The sequence below is a fragment of the Microcaecilia unicolor genome, chromosome 5, assembly GCF_901765095.1.
Source record: "Microcaecilia unicolor chromosome 5, aMicUni1.1, whole genome shotgun sequence".
NCBI classification, from domain to species: domain Eukaryota; kingdom Metazoa; phylum Chordata; class Amphibia; order Gymnophiona; family Siphonopidae; genus Microcaecilia; species Microcaecilia unicolor.
The window spans coordinates 237093554-237108338 of NC_044035.1; the positions used below are offsets into that span (position 1 = coordinate 237093554).

Genomic DNA, 14785 nt, shown 5'->3' on the forward strand with positions numbered 1-14785 from the left:
GGTTTTCTACCAGCCCAGCAATACTTCACTACTAATCTTCGCAATGCTACCAACTCTCGCCTTCCCAGGCGCAATGGTAACGCTTGCAGTAAGTAAAGCCAGCGCGGGAATATTATCATTCAAAATAGTTGTATCCAACCCATAAGTGACACAGGTAGCCCAGACCAACGGGATGATTGTTCCTGAGTATCCTTTAGCAGCTTGGCGATATTCAGGTCATAAATTTGTCTGGTATCCATAGGGAGCTGTATTCCCAGATACCTAAAGGAACCCCTTGCCCACCTTATAGGGAATCTATCTCCCCACTCCCCCTCGAGTTCTGCATTGCTAGCTAGCGCTTCAGATTTCAGGAGGTTCAATCTGAATCCTGAGTAGTCCCCATATTCCTTTAAACTTTCCATGAGATGTGGCAGAGATCGTTTGGGATCAGTGATTAATACCAACAGATCATCTGCGAAGGCTGCTGTTTTAAAACTATGGTCGCTTATCGTGACTCCCTGAATATCAGTATTATGTTGGATTTCTCTGAGGAGAGGGTCCAACGCCAATATGAAAAGTAATGGCAATAGTGGACATCCTTGTCTCGTGCCTCTCTTTATCGGGAACCAGTCAGACCGTAGACCATTGGCGAATATCTGAGCCTGCGGGTCTGTATACAAAGGTCTGACTGCCCTCGCATATAAACCTGTGATCCCATAGGCCTTCAACACTACAAACAAATAATTCCAATCAACTCGGTCAAACGCCTTTTCGGCGTCGAAACTAATAAGCAGAGCTTTGCTCCTATCATGTCTTATTTTTTCCAGGGCGACCCATATTCTACGCATATTCTTAGCTATTACCCTCCCACACGTAAACCCCACTTGTGAATCTATAATTAAAGATGGAAAAAATCTGGCTAGCCGATTTGCCAGTATCTTTGCTAAGAGTTTTAATTCAGTGTTCAGCAACGAGATCGGCCTATACGAGTCTGGTTTATCAGCTGGCTTACCCGGTTTCGGCAATACGCTAATTTGTGCTCTATTTAGGTGCCTAGGCAGTTGTCCTTGTGGTATGTTGTCATTAAACACTGCGGTCAATACAGGGCTGATCTCACTATTAAGGAGCTTGTAGAATTTATTCCGCAGGCCATCCAGCCCCGGTGCCTTCCCCAATTTGCTCCATTTAATTACTAGGTCTACCTCCTCTTCTGTAATAGGAGCATTTAATACCTCTGCATCCTCTTCTGAAATCTGTGGCAGGTCCACACTGTGAAGATAAGTCTCACTAGGTCTCACTAGGTCTTTTTGTTTTGCATATAGGCGGCCAAAAAAGTCCCCCAATATTTTGACTATACTTTCATCCGTATTTACCCGTGTTCCCGTGTTATCCTCCATTGCAAGTATTTTTTTGGCACTGAATCGCCTGTGGACGATCCAAGCTAGAAATCTACCACTTTTATTAGCAAACCTATATAGCTTGTACTTGTAATATATGTTCGTTTTCTGCGTTTGCTCATGTAAAAGTTCATTGAGGGCCTGTTGTGTCTCCAATAACTGTCTTTTAAGTCTCAGTTCATGATGTACCCCATATTTCTTCCGCAGCGCTACTACCTGTCTTTCCAGCCTCATCACCTCCCTATTTCTGACCCGTTTTTTAAAAACTAGATAGGATATTATATCTCCCCGAAGTACCGCCTTCGCCACTTCCCAATAGAGTACAGGATCTATCCTATGTTGTTCATTGTTACTGCTATAATCTCTCCATTTCTCCACCAGGAAGGGCAAGAACTGGGGGTCGCGGTAAAGATAGGTTGGAAAACGCCATGACCCTAACTGAAATCCTCCCTCTCCTACTTTAATCTGGACTCTCACCCAAGCATGGTCAGAAATCGTTATGGGGCCTATCTGTGCCTCCTCCACTTTTGTTAGTAACTCTCTGGAGATCCATATATAGTCTATTCTAGATAGAGTTTGGTGTGCTCTGGAGAGATGTGTAAAATCTTTGTCTACCAGGTGCAATATTCTCCATACATCCACCAGTTCTAACATGTCACAAATTCTAGAGTTACCTCTCTCCCTTCTAGCCAGATCTCTCCCAGTTGGCTGGGACCTATCCCAAATCGGGTCTAATACATCATTCAGATCTCCTCCTACCACTAAGGGAATGTCACCCAAGCTATGGATTTTGCGCGTGATTTGAGTGACAAACTTCCTATCATAGGTATTGGGAGCATATATATTGCATAGTAGGAGTGGCTGTCTCTCCACAACCACTGAGGCTATAACATATCTCCCCCCTCTATCAGCCACCACCTTATTGACCTCTACATTCAAGTTTTTCCTTATCAATATCACCACTCCTCCCTTTTTCCCAACTGCTGGCGCATCATATAGCTCTCCCACCCACCAGGTTTTCAACTTCTCATGTTCATCCCTTGTAAGATGCGTTTCCTGCAAGAACGCTATGGACACTTTTTTATCATTCAACACTTTCAGGATTTTTTGCCTCTTAATCGGCGAGTGGATGCCCCCCACATTCCATGTTATGCATTGCAAAGTTGTCATGTCACACCTCTCTCTGTTCTGTGTCTTACTTGTAAGGCTTTATTTACACTCTTCTTTCTTATACACAGAGAGAGCGTCCCAGCCTCCGCCCTCTCCTTCGGGCCGCCCCTAGGTTTTCCTTCATACTTCTCCCTTTTCAATTCCATGCATACAGGGATTTCCCCTTCCCGTACCCCTCCCTCCCATCCACCCCCCCCCCCCACCCCCCGTATCCCCTTCCCCCTCTATACCCACCATCTGTCGTCCCTTGCCTATTGGCATAACTTCCTGTTTTCCAAGGCTAGGGCGCCTCATGTATCTGTGGCTATCCCCACCCACCCAACCCGTCACCAGAACTTATTTCTCACCAAGCCTCTTGTGTTAAAACAAGACCAACGAAAATGTCCCTTCTGTTCATGTCCATCGTAAGCACCCTCAGTTCTCCTCAGGCTAACAGTTGTGCCAGCCCCTCACTGTGCCAGTAATCATTTGGCAGGCTGTAGTCCTGAGAATTCCATGTCTTTTAGCCCGAACAGCCACATTTATCCACTTTGCTTGAACTTGGCACGTAATAAATCCTCAGTGGAGATTCAAACAATCACTGTCTACAGCCTTTATGGCCACTACTCCTCTGTCTTGCCTCTGTCATTAGCTGTCTGCTGTGCCAAGTGTCCTTAATGCTTCTAACAACTGGGCCAACTGTAAACTCTCAAAACACAAACAACAGGAGTGGGCAACGGCTCATCTCGCAGTATCTCCTGATATGAGCCAGTCAAACTCACTTATAACTTGCTACTTGCATAACAATACTCCTGTAGCCCGAACATGTCAGTAACTTGTACTTGTATGGACCAGTCCATCTCCACTGAGGCTGTTAACTTGTAAGCGATGCTCAGTGTAGTCTCTTCTCTCCTTGATAGAGCTCCCTCTTGTTCTCAGCCCTCACGCTCTTTGGCCAGCATTAGGTCTACATATTTAGTTGCTTCTTCCACTTTCTCAAAGTAGACTGCTTGGCCATTTTCCAGCAGTTTGAGCTTAGCTGGGTATAGGAGACTGAATCTGTACTTGAGCCCAAAAAGTTTGGTGCACAGCAGCGCAAAGCCTTTTTGCGCTGCGGACACTGCAGTGGAATAATCTTGAAAACAGAGGATTTTTTTGCTTTTATATTCCAATTGCTTGCCTGCACGCAGTTCTTGTAAGATGAGCATTTTGTGGGCATAGTTCAAGATCCTAAAGATCACCACTCGAGGCCTTCCTGTATTTTCCCTCCTCTGGCCGAGTCTGTGCGCTCTTTCCACCCGTAATGCTGTCGCCAGTTCCTCGTTGCTAAGCGCCTCCGGTAGCCATTTTTCCAGGAATACGCAGAGATTTCGCTCAGGCAGGGTTTCAGGCAGCCCCACAAGGCGCAGATTGTTCCGTCTCAAACGATTTTCAAGATTGTCGAGCTTTGCCTCCACCTCCACAAGGCGCGCCTGCATTCTCGGTTGTTCCTCTGAGACCTTTTGTATATCCTCCTCCGCCAGCCCAACTCTACGCTGCACCTCCTGAAGTTCAGTAAACAGTTGCGTGTGCCTCTCAGTCAGCCCTTCTAGTTTGTCCAATATAAGCTGCAGCTTATTGCCCACCGCTTGTTCCACCGCTGCCCTCACCTCTTCCGTGATTTCTGCAGCCCACGATGTGCCGGGCGATGGCGATGCTAGCTCGGCCCTGTCCGCCATTTTGTTCACCAAAGCGCAGGCTTTTTCTTTTGGATCTTTGCGAGCCGTTTTCGCAGCCATCCGCGTCGCTTCAGCCGTCACCAACAGCCAATTTTTGTGCGATATGCCTTCGCTTGTTTGTGTTTCGATTTTGGGGTGGGTTCTCGATTCTATGAGCGCAGATTTAGATATGCGCCCCGGAGCAGTTCTGTCTCACGTCTTCACCGCTCCATGCCTCCATCGGAAGTCCCAATCCGGGAACTTTAAAGACCAGTGAACCTGACACAAGTGCAGGGCAAAATGGTACAGACTATTATAAAGAACAAAATTACAGAGCATATACATAAGCAAGGATTAATGAGACAAAGCCAACATGGATTTAGTTAAGGTAAATCTTGCCTCACCCATCTACTACATTTCTTTGAAGGGGGAATAAACATATGGATAAAGGTAAGCTGGTTAATATTGTGTATCTGGATATTCAAAAGGCATTTGACAAAGTACCTCCTGAGGAAAGTAAAATGTCATGGGATAGGAGGTAATGTCCTATTTTGGATTAAAAACTGATTAAAACAGAAAACAGAGAGTAGGGTTAAATGGTCAGCATTCTCAATGGAGTACACAGTGGGTTTCCCCAGGGGTCTGTGTGTGATCACTGATTTTTATATATTTATAAGCCATCTACAGAAGGGAATAACTAGCGAGATAATTAAATTTGCTGATAACACAAAGTCATTCAAAGTTGTTAAATCAAAAGAGGATTGTGAAAAATTGCAAGAGGACCTTACGAGACTGAGCATCCAAATGACAGATGACCTTTAATGTGAGCAAGTGCAAACCGATGCATGTGGGAAAGAGGAACCCAAACTACAGCTACATGATACAAGATTCCACATTAGGAATCACCGCCCAAATGTTATAATGCCTTTGTATCGCTCCTTAGTGGGACCGCTCCTTGAATACTGTGTGCAATTCTGGTCATTGCATCTCAAAAAAGATACAGCAGAATTAGAAAAGGTACAGAGAAGGGCGACAAAAATGATAAAGGCGATGGGACAACCTCCCTATGAAGAAAGGCTAAAGAGGCTAGGGCTCTTCAGCTTGGAAAAGAAACAGCAGAGGGGAGATATGATAGAGATCTATAAAATAATGAGTGGAGTGGAATGGGTAGAGGTGAATCGCTTTACTCTTTCCAAAAATACTAGGACTAGGGGGCATGCAATGAAGCTACTAAGTAGTAAGTTTAAAATAAACCAAAGAAAATATTTCTTACCTAGTATACTATGACAATGGAATCATCATCCTGAAAGCTGCCCATAAACATGAAATGTTTTCCCCCCAGTGGGCAGCAGTCATTACAAATGCAAATCACAAAAGCCTTCTTAAGATAACTGAACGTTCTCTTTCCAAAGGAGAGATAACCCTTTCCCCAATGCATCTCCATCCTACTGATATTCAAATGTTCTACCACAGCACCTTTACAGATCAGTTTCTTTTTTACCTAGAAATTATTTCTCAGGGAGCCAGTTTGAGAGTTTGATGTAGGAATGAACAATTATAAATAGTGAGCAACCTGGAAAGTAATATCATTCAAAAATATGAGGGTTTACAACTAAGCCTTAACAACTTTACCACCTCCGCAACACCATCCCATTTATTTAAGAGCTTTAGAAATGAAAAAGTAATTAATAATTTTAAATTATTCATCCATAGGCTTCAGTAACATCTGCATTATACCTTACTAATGTAGAAGAACACATTCCTACTGATATACTATGATTATGTCATATTATCAGGTAACATTTTAAAATCAGATTTGAAAAACACAAACTGAGAGAAAGGGGGTAGGTGTACTGATTTACCTGGGTGGCAGCATTCACTTCTTTTAATGAAAGGATTTCTGCTGTTAGCGCATCAATTAACGCTCGATGCTCACTCAATTCCACTTCAAGACGCTGCCTCTTTGACATTTCCTGAAGTAGCTGGAGCTCACCCTATGATGAATGAACCAATCAATTGAAAAGTTCAAAATCCACTAAGATCGATCATATTCTCCGAACCACTATAGGAATACTTCTTACATAATGAATCATCTAGGTAAATTAGACCTTACTATTTAACAACACACTGTCGACCCATATAACAGTTCGCTATAACTGAGGATCACTTATAAGTCAAGAGATGGACCACTTTTTTTGTTCTTAAATAATACACTGTAGAGCTGCTATAATGCTGATTCACTTGTAACACGGTCAAGATCTTGGACTTAACATCCATGTTAGATGGGGTGTATTTAAAAGTAAATCTATTCCTAAAACCCTCAATAATAAAATTAACCACCAACACAATGCAGTAGAAGAAATAATAAATAAGAGTGCATATCAGAGTATGGCCACTTAATGGAGAGGATTTGATTAGACTGAAAAGGGATTTCTAACTGGACACAGAGTGGACAACTTCTACTAATCAGGAACATAACTGAAGCTATTAGGTTTATGGAATGAAAATACAAAGTTGCTTACCTGCAACCACTATTCTTCGAAGTTGGCAGGTATAAGTCCTCACAATGGAGCATGGTTCAGCAACAAGCAGTGGTGTGCTGGTAAATGTTTAACAACAAGCTCTCTCCCAGGTCCACCTCTGCGCTCCCTCCCAAATTGCAGAGCTGGCTATAGCAGGGGAGAGAGCCTGGGGGGGCAATGCATTACTCCAGGAAAAAAAATTTAAAAGATCCCAGGTTCCAATCTAATTCATGTTTAATGTGGGATAAAATGCCATAAATAAGTAAATAAATATAAACTTTTAATGTTGAGCACCTGATTCTCAAAGTGGACATATTCCAAACACTATAATGAAAATAAAATGATTTTTTTCTACCTTTGTTGTCTGGTGACTTTGTTTTTCTGATCATGCTGGCCCAGTATCCGATTCTGCTGCTATCTGTCCTCTTAACTCCGTTTCCAGGGCTTCCTATCCATTTATTTCTTTACTTTCTGCCTTTCTTCTTCATTTCTTGCCCTACATCCGTAAGTAAAAGCTGGGTCCTCTGCAGACTTGACTGTCCAGTGAATCCAGCTTCTGCCTATTTTCTTCATCCATGTGCAGTTTTTCTCCTCTCTTCCTTTTCCCTTATCTCATCTCCTTCCTCACTCTTCCCTCCCCTCCATCCATGTCCAGCATTTCTTCTCTCCCTTCCCTCTCCTCCATCCACCCATGTCCAGCAACCCTCCTCTCCCCCTGCCCTCCCCTTCATCCACCTATGTCCAGCAACCCTCCTCTCCCCTGCCCTCCCATCCCCTTCAGCCACCCATGTCCAGCGATTCTCTTCTCTCCCCTGCCCCCCTCCAGCAACCCATATTCTCTCCCCTGCCCCCCCTCCAGCCACCCATACCCAGCAATTGTCCTCTCTCCCCTGCCCCCCTCCAGCCACCCATGCCAGCGACTGTCCTCTCTCCCCTGCCCCCCTCCAGCCACCCATGCCAGCGACTGTCCTCTCTCCCTTGCCCCCCTCCAGCCACCCATGCCAGCGACTGTCCTCTTTCCCCTGCCCCCCTCCAACCACCCATGCCAGCGATTGTCCTCTCTCCCCTGCCCCCCCTCCAACCACCCATACCCAGCGATTGTCCTCTCTCCCCTGCTCCCCCTCCAACCACCCATACCCAGCGATTGTCTTCTCTCCCCTGCCCCCCCTCTAGCCACCCATACCCAGCGAATGACCTCTCCCCTGCCCCCCCTCCAGCCACCCATACCCAGCGACTGACCTCTCTCCCCTGTCCACCCCTCCAGCCACCCATACCCAGCGATTGTCCCCTCTCCCCTTCCCCCCTCCAGCCACCCATGCCCAGCGAATGTCCTCTCTCCCCTGCCCCCCGTCCAGCCACCCATTCCCAGCGATTGTCAGTTGTTGAGTGGATTCTTCGGGGCAGGCAGGAAAGATCCCCAGTCTTTCCTGCAAGCTGCTGGCGCTCCCGCAGCGCTACTGCATCGCTCTTCAAAATGTCCGCCGAGACTTACAAGGGCGGCCTCCAAGACTTCAGCAGAAGTCTCGCAAGGCCGCGGCTGGAAGTCTCGGTGGCCATTTTTAAAGGATCCGGCAGCGGGGGAGGGTCAGCGCTGGCAGCGGGCAGGCAAGACTGGGGATCTTTCTTGCCTGCCCCGAAGAATCCATACACTGGGAGGGAGTCTGAAGCTCGAGGGAGGGAGGGAGCCTGTAGCTCGAGGGAAGGAGGGAGGAGAGTCGGCTTGCCCTGAACAACAACCGGCTCGCAAGATGGTAAAAAATTTAACAACCGGCTCTTGATAGCCGGTGCGAGCCGGCTCCAGCACACCACTGGCAACAAGTGTTACAAAACTTGACAAGTTTGTAAAACCTTACTTAGTAGGCAAATCTGTTCATATGCATGATTTCCCCTGCCCACACGACTGTGTGGGGTCACCCAGTTCAGTATTTAGATTTAAAGCAGAAGTCAAATCAGTGAAGCAGGTGAGTGTTAAAAGGGCATATTCTTCTCTTCTTGGAAGATGCTTCTTACATGCAAGCAACTTCATTTTCTCAGAGGACAAGCAGGAGGAAAGGAAGTACTCATAGATGGGAATTCATAGCTACAAGTTGCCTTTAACAAAAAAAGGGAAAACACTGGCATAACAGAACGCCAATGGGCAATAAAGTTTGTTTTGGTGTCAAACAAAGGCTGTTTTGAATTCTAAAAGTGTTTAAAAAAACAAACAAAAGAAACCTATAAATAATTAAAATGGGCTCTGGAAGGAATGAAGATGGATTCTAAACCACAAAAGACTGTTTCAGGAAAGACTAATCAAACATACTGTTTTATCAAGAATCTCTAACCAAAACATGCCACAACCTCACAAATCTTTTCAATGGAGACCAACCACAGGTGGGTCACCGATACTGCCATGGTTCTGACACTATGAGCTTTGACAATCACTCATCAACATAGCCTGAGCACAAGGAAAAGAGATGCTGTTTGCTATCCAATTAGAATGCACATGGCTACGGCATTCACAGGTTTGGAATCAAAGAAAACAAAAAGCTCGGTGGACTTTAAGAGCTTTAGTCTGGTCCAAGTTAAAAATTAAGGCTTTTTTTCTAATCCAAACAGTACATGGCAGATTCACCACTACTAGTATGTGGATGAGGAAAAAATGCTGGAAACATTTCTGGTTAAGGCAGAAATCCAGTGAAACCTTAGGCAATGGAAGCAGATTTTTCTGTCTATGTAGAGAGGTGTGGTAGCCTTGTTAGTCCACTCTCCCACCCTGTAAGACTGTCAAAGTAATGCTTGGATGTTTCACTTATACAGTGGTGGAAATAAGTATTTGATCCCTTGCTGATTTTGTAAGTTTGCCCACTGACAAAGACATGAGCAGCCCATAATTGAAGGGTAGGTTATTGGTAACAGTGAGAGATAGCACATCACAAATTAAATCCGGAAAATCACATTGTGGAAAGTATATGAATTTATTTGCATTCTGCAGAGGGAAATAAGTATTTGATCCCCCACCAACCAGTAAGAGATCTGGCCCCTACAGACCAGGTAGATGCTCCAAATCAACTCGTTACCTGCATGACAGACAGCTGTCGGCAATGGTCACCTGTATGAAAGAAACCTGTCCACAGACTCAGTGAATCAGTCAGACTCTAACCTCTACAAAATGGCCAAGAGCAAGGAGCTGTCTAAGGATGTCAGGGACAAGATCATACACCTGCACAAGGCTGGAATGGGCTACAAAACCATCAGTAAGACGCTGGGCGAGAAGGAGACAACTGTTGGTGCCATAGTAAGAAAATGGAAGAAGTACAAAATGACTGTCAATCGACAAAGATCTGGGGCTCCACGCAAAATCTCACCTCGTGGGGTATCCTTGATCATGAGGAAGGTTAGAAATCAGCCTACAACTACAAGGGGGGAACTTGTCAATGATCTCAAGGCAGCTGGGACCACTGTCACCACGAAAACCATTGGTAACACATTACGACATAACGAATTGCAATCCTGCAGTGCCCGCAAGGTCCCCCTGCTCCGGAAGGCACATGTGACGGCCCGTCTGAAGTTTGCCAGTGAACACCTGGATGATGCCGAGAGTGATTGGGAGAAGGTGCTGTGGTCAGATGAGACAAAAATTGAGCTCTTTGGCATGAACTCAACTCGCCGTGTTTGGAGGAAGAGAAATGCTGCCTATGACCCAAAGAACACCGTCCCCACTGTCAAGCATGGAGGTGGAAATGTTATGTTTTGGGGGTGTTTCTCTGCTAAGGGCACAGGACTACTTCACCGCATCAATGGGAGAATGGATGGGGCCATGTACCGTACAATTCTGAGTGACAACCTCCTTCCCTCCGCCAGGGCCTTAAAAATGGGTCGAGGCTGGGTCTTCCAGCACGACAATGACCCAAAACATACAGCCAAGGCAACAAAGAAGTGGCTCAGGAAGAAGCACATTAGGGTCATGGAGTGGCCTAGCCAGTCACCAGACCTTAATCCCATTGAAAACTTATGGAGGGAGCTGAAGCTGCGAGTTGCCAAGCGACAGCCCAGAACTCTTAATGATTTAGAGATGATCTGCAAAGAGGAGTGGACCAAAATTCCTCCTGACATGTGTGCAAACCTCATCATCAACTACAGAAGACGTCTGACCGCTGTGCTTGCCAACAAGGGTTTTGCCACCAAGTATTAGGTCTTGTTTGCCAGAGGGATTAAATACTTATTTCCCTCTGCAGAATGCAAATAAATTCATATACTTTCCACAATGTGATTTTCCGGATTTAATTTGTGATGTGCTATCTCTCACTGTTACCAATAACCTACCCTTCAATTATGGGCTGCTCATGTCTTTGTCAGTGGGCAAACTTACAAAATCAGCAAGGGATCAAATACTTATTTCCACCACTGTATATACTATCTGCTACCACATTTGCTTATTTCCGATCTGACGAAGAAGGGCAACCTTCAAAAGCTAATCAAGAAATGTATTAAGTTATGTCCAATAAAAAAGGTATCAACTTATTTTCTTTTCCATGTTTTATTCTGTCTATGTATTAAGCCGTATATAATGAACTACAAGTCCCTGTTAGGTGATTGGCCCTTTCTGAGCTCTATTCCCAGTGCCTTATGGAATCAATCTTGTTAGCTTGGCTGCCCTATGCATGATGGGAGAAGCAGTCCCCCCCCTCCCTCTGAATGCCTGCCTGCCTATGAAAGGAAAAAAAGGCAGAAAGCTGAGAGAGATGCACTTGAGTGAGAGAGCCAGCATGTTGAGAGGCTTCTGCAGCTCTCAATGATGAGGCAGTGCTACTGCTGCTTCTCCTCTCGAGCCCTCAGCATTCCATGGTGTTTTTCACCTGATAAGTATTTGTACATCACCAGTCTGTACCAGTCCCTCTTCCCTGTGAGAGGGACTAATGACAGAATCGACTCAATCTGTAAGGGGCAGAATTCCTAATCCAGCACATCACAACTTTTAAGTGTCTATTTTCCTTGAATTTGTGAGCAACTGCATTAAAGGAAGAACTTGGATTAAGAACTGGAATCTTGGAGAGGAAGTGACATCCTAACTGGAGAACTTGAGAGTTTAGCTGTTGGGACAGTGTTTAATTAGTGAATTTCTCCCGTGTTCAGGCTTTTGTGGTTTCTCTTTGGTGGAATGCAGTGTCTGCACAGTCGGGATGAGCACTAGAAAGTGCCTGGATAAGTTTAAATACGTTCCAGAGGAGGATCACTGCTGCTTGTGTGCAGACCGAGTAAGTGTAACTGTGGGGAAGATGGCGCCGGAGTGCTCCGGCTCCGAGGGTGACAACGTGCTGCTCCATCCTGATAATGAGGATAAGATCACAAAAAAAAGACATTGCCTGGTGGTTTCATGCACTGCAGGCAGAAGTGAAAGCAGTATTTATTTATTTAGATTTTGCTCACACCTTTTTCAGTAGTAGCTCAAGGTGAGTTACTTACATTCAGGTACTCTGGATATTTTTCTGTCCCAGGAAGGCTCACAATCTAAGTTTGTACCTGAAGCAATAGAGGGTTAAGTGACTTGCGCAAGATCACAAGGAGCAGCAGTGGGATTTGAACCAGCCACCTCTGGAGTGCAAGACTGGTGCTCTAACCACTAGGCCACTCCTCCACAAGAGGTGATTGTCCAGGCAGCTCTAGTGCAATTCGTAAGTATGTGCATGAGACTGGGGGCAGAAAAACAGGCCGCAGAGCAGCTAAATGCACTGGAGGGTTATTGCTGATAACTTTTGCTGAGCTGACGCTATAAGAAACACGGGGGGAATGTCCTTGAGAGAGCCCATTATGGGCGAAACGTGCATGTCGGGCAGATGATCCCCTGGGTCCGACAAGTATAATAAATTGAAAAGATAAGTAATGCTAAAGCTATATATATATATATATATATATATATATATATATATATATATATAAATTAAGAAATTAGAAAAAGAACCGGTGAAGAGCTTGATGTTATTGAAATCGCTGTATCCTAAATGGATAGCGATTAACATCACTGAGGTTCTGGGATAAATATATGATTTGATCTTGAAGTATCTGTATTATGAGCTGTGCTCTCTTGAAAAAGGACTTTTACTATATTAAAGACCTAAAAGATCTAAAGAAGATTTAATCTGGATTGTATTGATAACAGCTATTTATAATAATCCAGCTTTAAAAGATCTATTTTGCCTTAATGTTGAGTGGCAGACTATATAACTATGGCAACATTGGGGCAAGCATCGTACTATTTTGGGCTTAGTGGAAGACCATGAAAACCAGTCTCGCTGATGTAATTTACAATTTAAAGCAGAAACTACACAATATCAAGACTGTGGACAGGTGATAACTCAAATCTGTCACTTTTTGTTGAACGGGCTTCTTGGGATCACAATTGGTGAAACTGGACAGGTCACACTGGAGCATGGGCATATAAGGAGTTTCTGCGCCCAGGGACATAATTGTTCGTTTTCATGATTACTCTCTCAAGGAAGAAATTTTGATAAAGGCCTGCTCTCAGAAGGAAATATTGTAGAACAATTGTAAAGTAGCTGTATTCCAGGACTTGGAGGGCACGACTTTGGCCAAGCAGAAAGAAATACAGGTGGGTCACCAGGTTCTTGCAGTCCGCAAATTACTGGTACCTTTTTCCCTTTGGACTTGTTTTCAGTGGTTGGCAAACCCAAAAAGGCAAATAACGGCTCTGAGGCCTGGAAGGATTTAGAGGAGTTGGGTTGAAATGAATTTCCATGCATGGGGGTCAGGATAAGCCCTCCTCTGAATTAGCTGTGAAGACAGGCTGGCAAAAGTCCTGGGTATACGCTCTAAAACTTTGCAGAGAGTGGACAGCTCCAATACTTGACTTTTCCTAAATGTACTCTTGGTTATTCCCCTTCTTACTACCTTCATTTTTACATTTGCTCTTGCTGATTTACTATTTTTCATGGTTTCTGGGCCTATATGTTTCCTCTGTGTTTGTTTGGGTGTCATCTGCTTGCTTTGCATGATGTGTTTGATTGGGCAGGGTGGTAGAGGTGTTGGAAATCTTTTTTTTTTTTTTTTTTTTTTTTGGGGGGGGGGGGTTCAAAGGTGTTAGGAGTGGGGGAGATGCGAGTGCATGTGACAATGGGTGCTGCTCCTGGCGATGGGTGGCTTTCTCCATGGGTAGGACGGGCTGGCTGGACAGGGGTAAGATCGGGGAACGGTGGGGGGGGGTAGAAATCAGGGGGGGTATGATTTGAGCCTTCCTTTGACACTGTGTTCCTGTGGGCTGAATGACCCAGGCAAGCAGAGTATAGTGTACATTGAATTAGAGAGATTAAACTGGGACATCACATCATTACAAGAAACTCACTAGTGGAAACAGGATAAACATCTAGTGAACTTCAAGAATTTTGAGATTTCTCTTACTCATGGGTTACAGGGGGCACCACTAGTGTCGTTATCCTCGTTCTTTCTAGGATGTGCCTTTCAGGTGGGGGAGATTTTTCAGGACCCATGGGGCGGTGCCTCGCAGTTACTGGGCGCCTGCGAAGCTTGAGATCACTATTGTTAATATTTATGCATCTAATGTTCAAGCAGCGTAAATTATTTACAGGCCTTCAGCCCTTTCTTCTTACTTCTGTGAAGGGTGCGGTCTTGTTGGGGGGTGATTTTTATTCAGTGTCTGATTCCTCATTGAATCATTCTAAAGGGCCATGATGGGAATAGGGAGTCTCATAAAAGGGCTTTTTTTGAAATTGATGGGGGCATTAGATTTGTTCGATGCTTGGCACTTGTATCATCCCACTCAGTGGACTTTATATTTTTTATTCACATCCTCGGATCAGTTATACCAGAATTGATTTCATATGGTGTCAGATTATTATGGGGGCATATTTGGGAGGCCCATATGGACTATTTCCATCTCTGATCATGCTCTAGTGTGGGTGGAGTTGGAGGGGTAGGGGGGAACCCCGTCACGATTCTGGAGGCTTAATGAACATTTTCTAGGGGATTGACAGGACCTCAAAGGGGTTATGCACATTTATTTGATAATGATAATGGCGAGGTCAGA

General features: G+C 44.8%; 1 protein-coding gene across 6 annotated transcripts in view; it reads right to left on the reverse strand.

Annotated features, from left to right (window-relative positions):
• Positions 1 to 14785, reverse strand: part of SPICE1 (spindle and centriole associated protein 1) — a 143679-nt gene that overhangs the window by 74981 nt on the left and 53913 nt on the right. For all 6 annotated transcript variants that reach the window (XM_030203909.1, XM_030203907.1, XM_030203908.1 and 3 more), the window contains one exon: positions 6085 to 6216. In XM_030203909.1, the coding sequence (XP_030059769.1) occupies positions 6085 to 6216 (132 nt within the window). The remainder of the gene's footprint in view (positions 1 to 6084; positions 6217 to 14785) is intronic.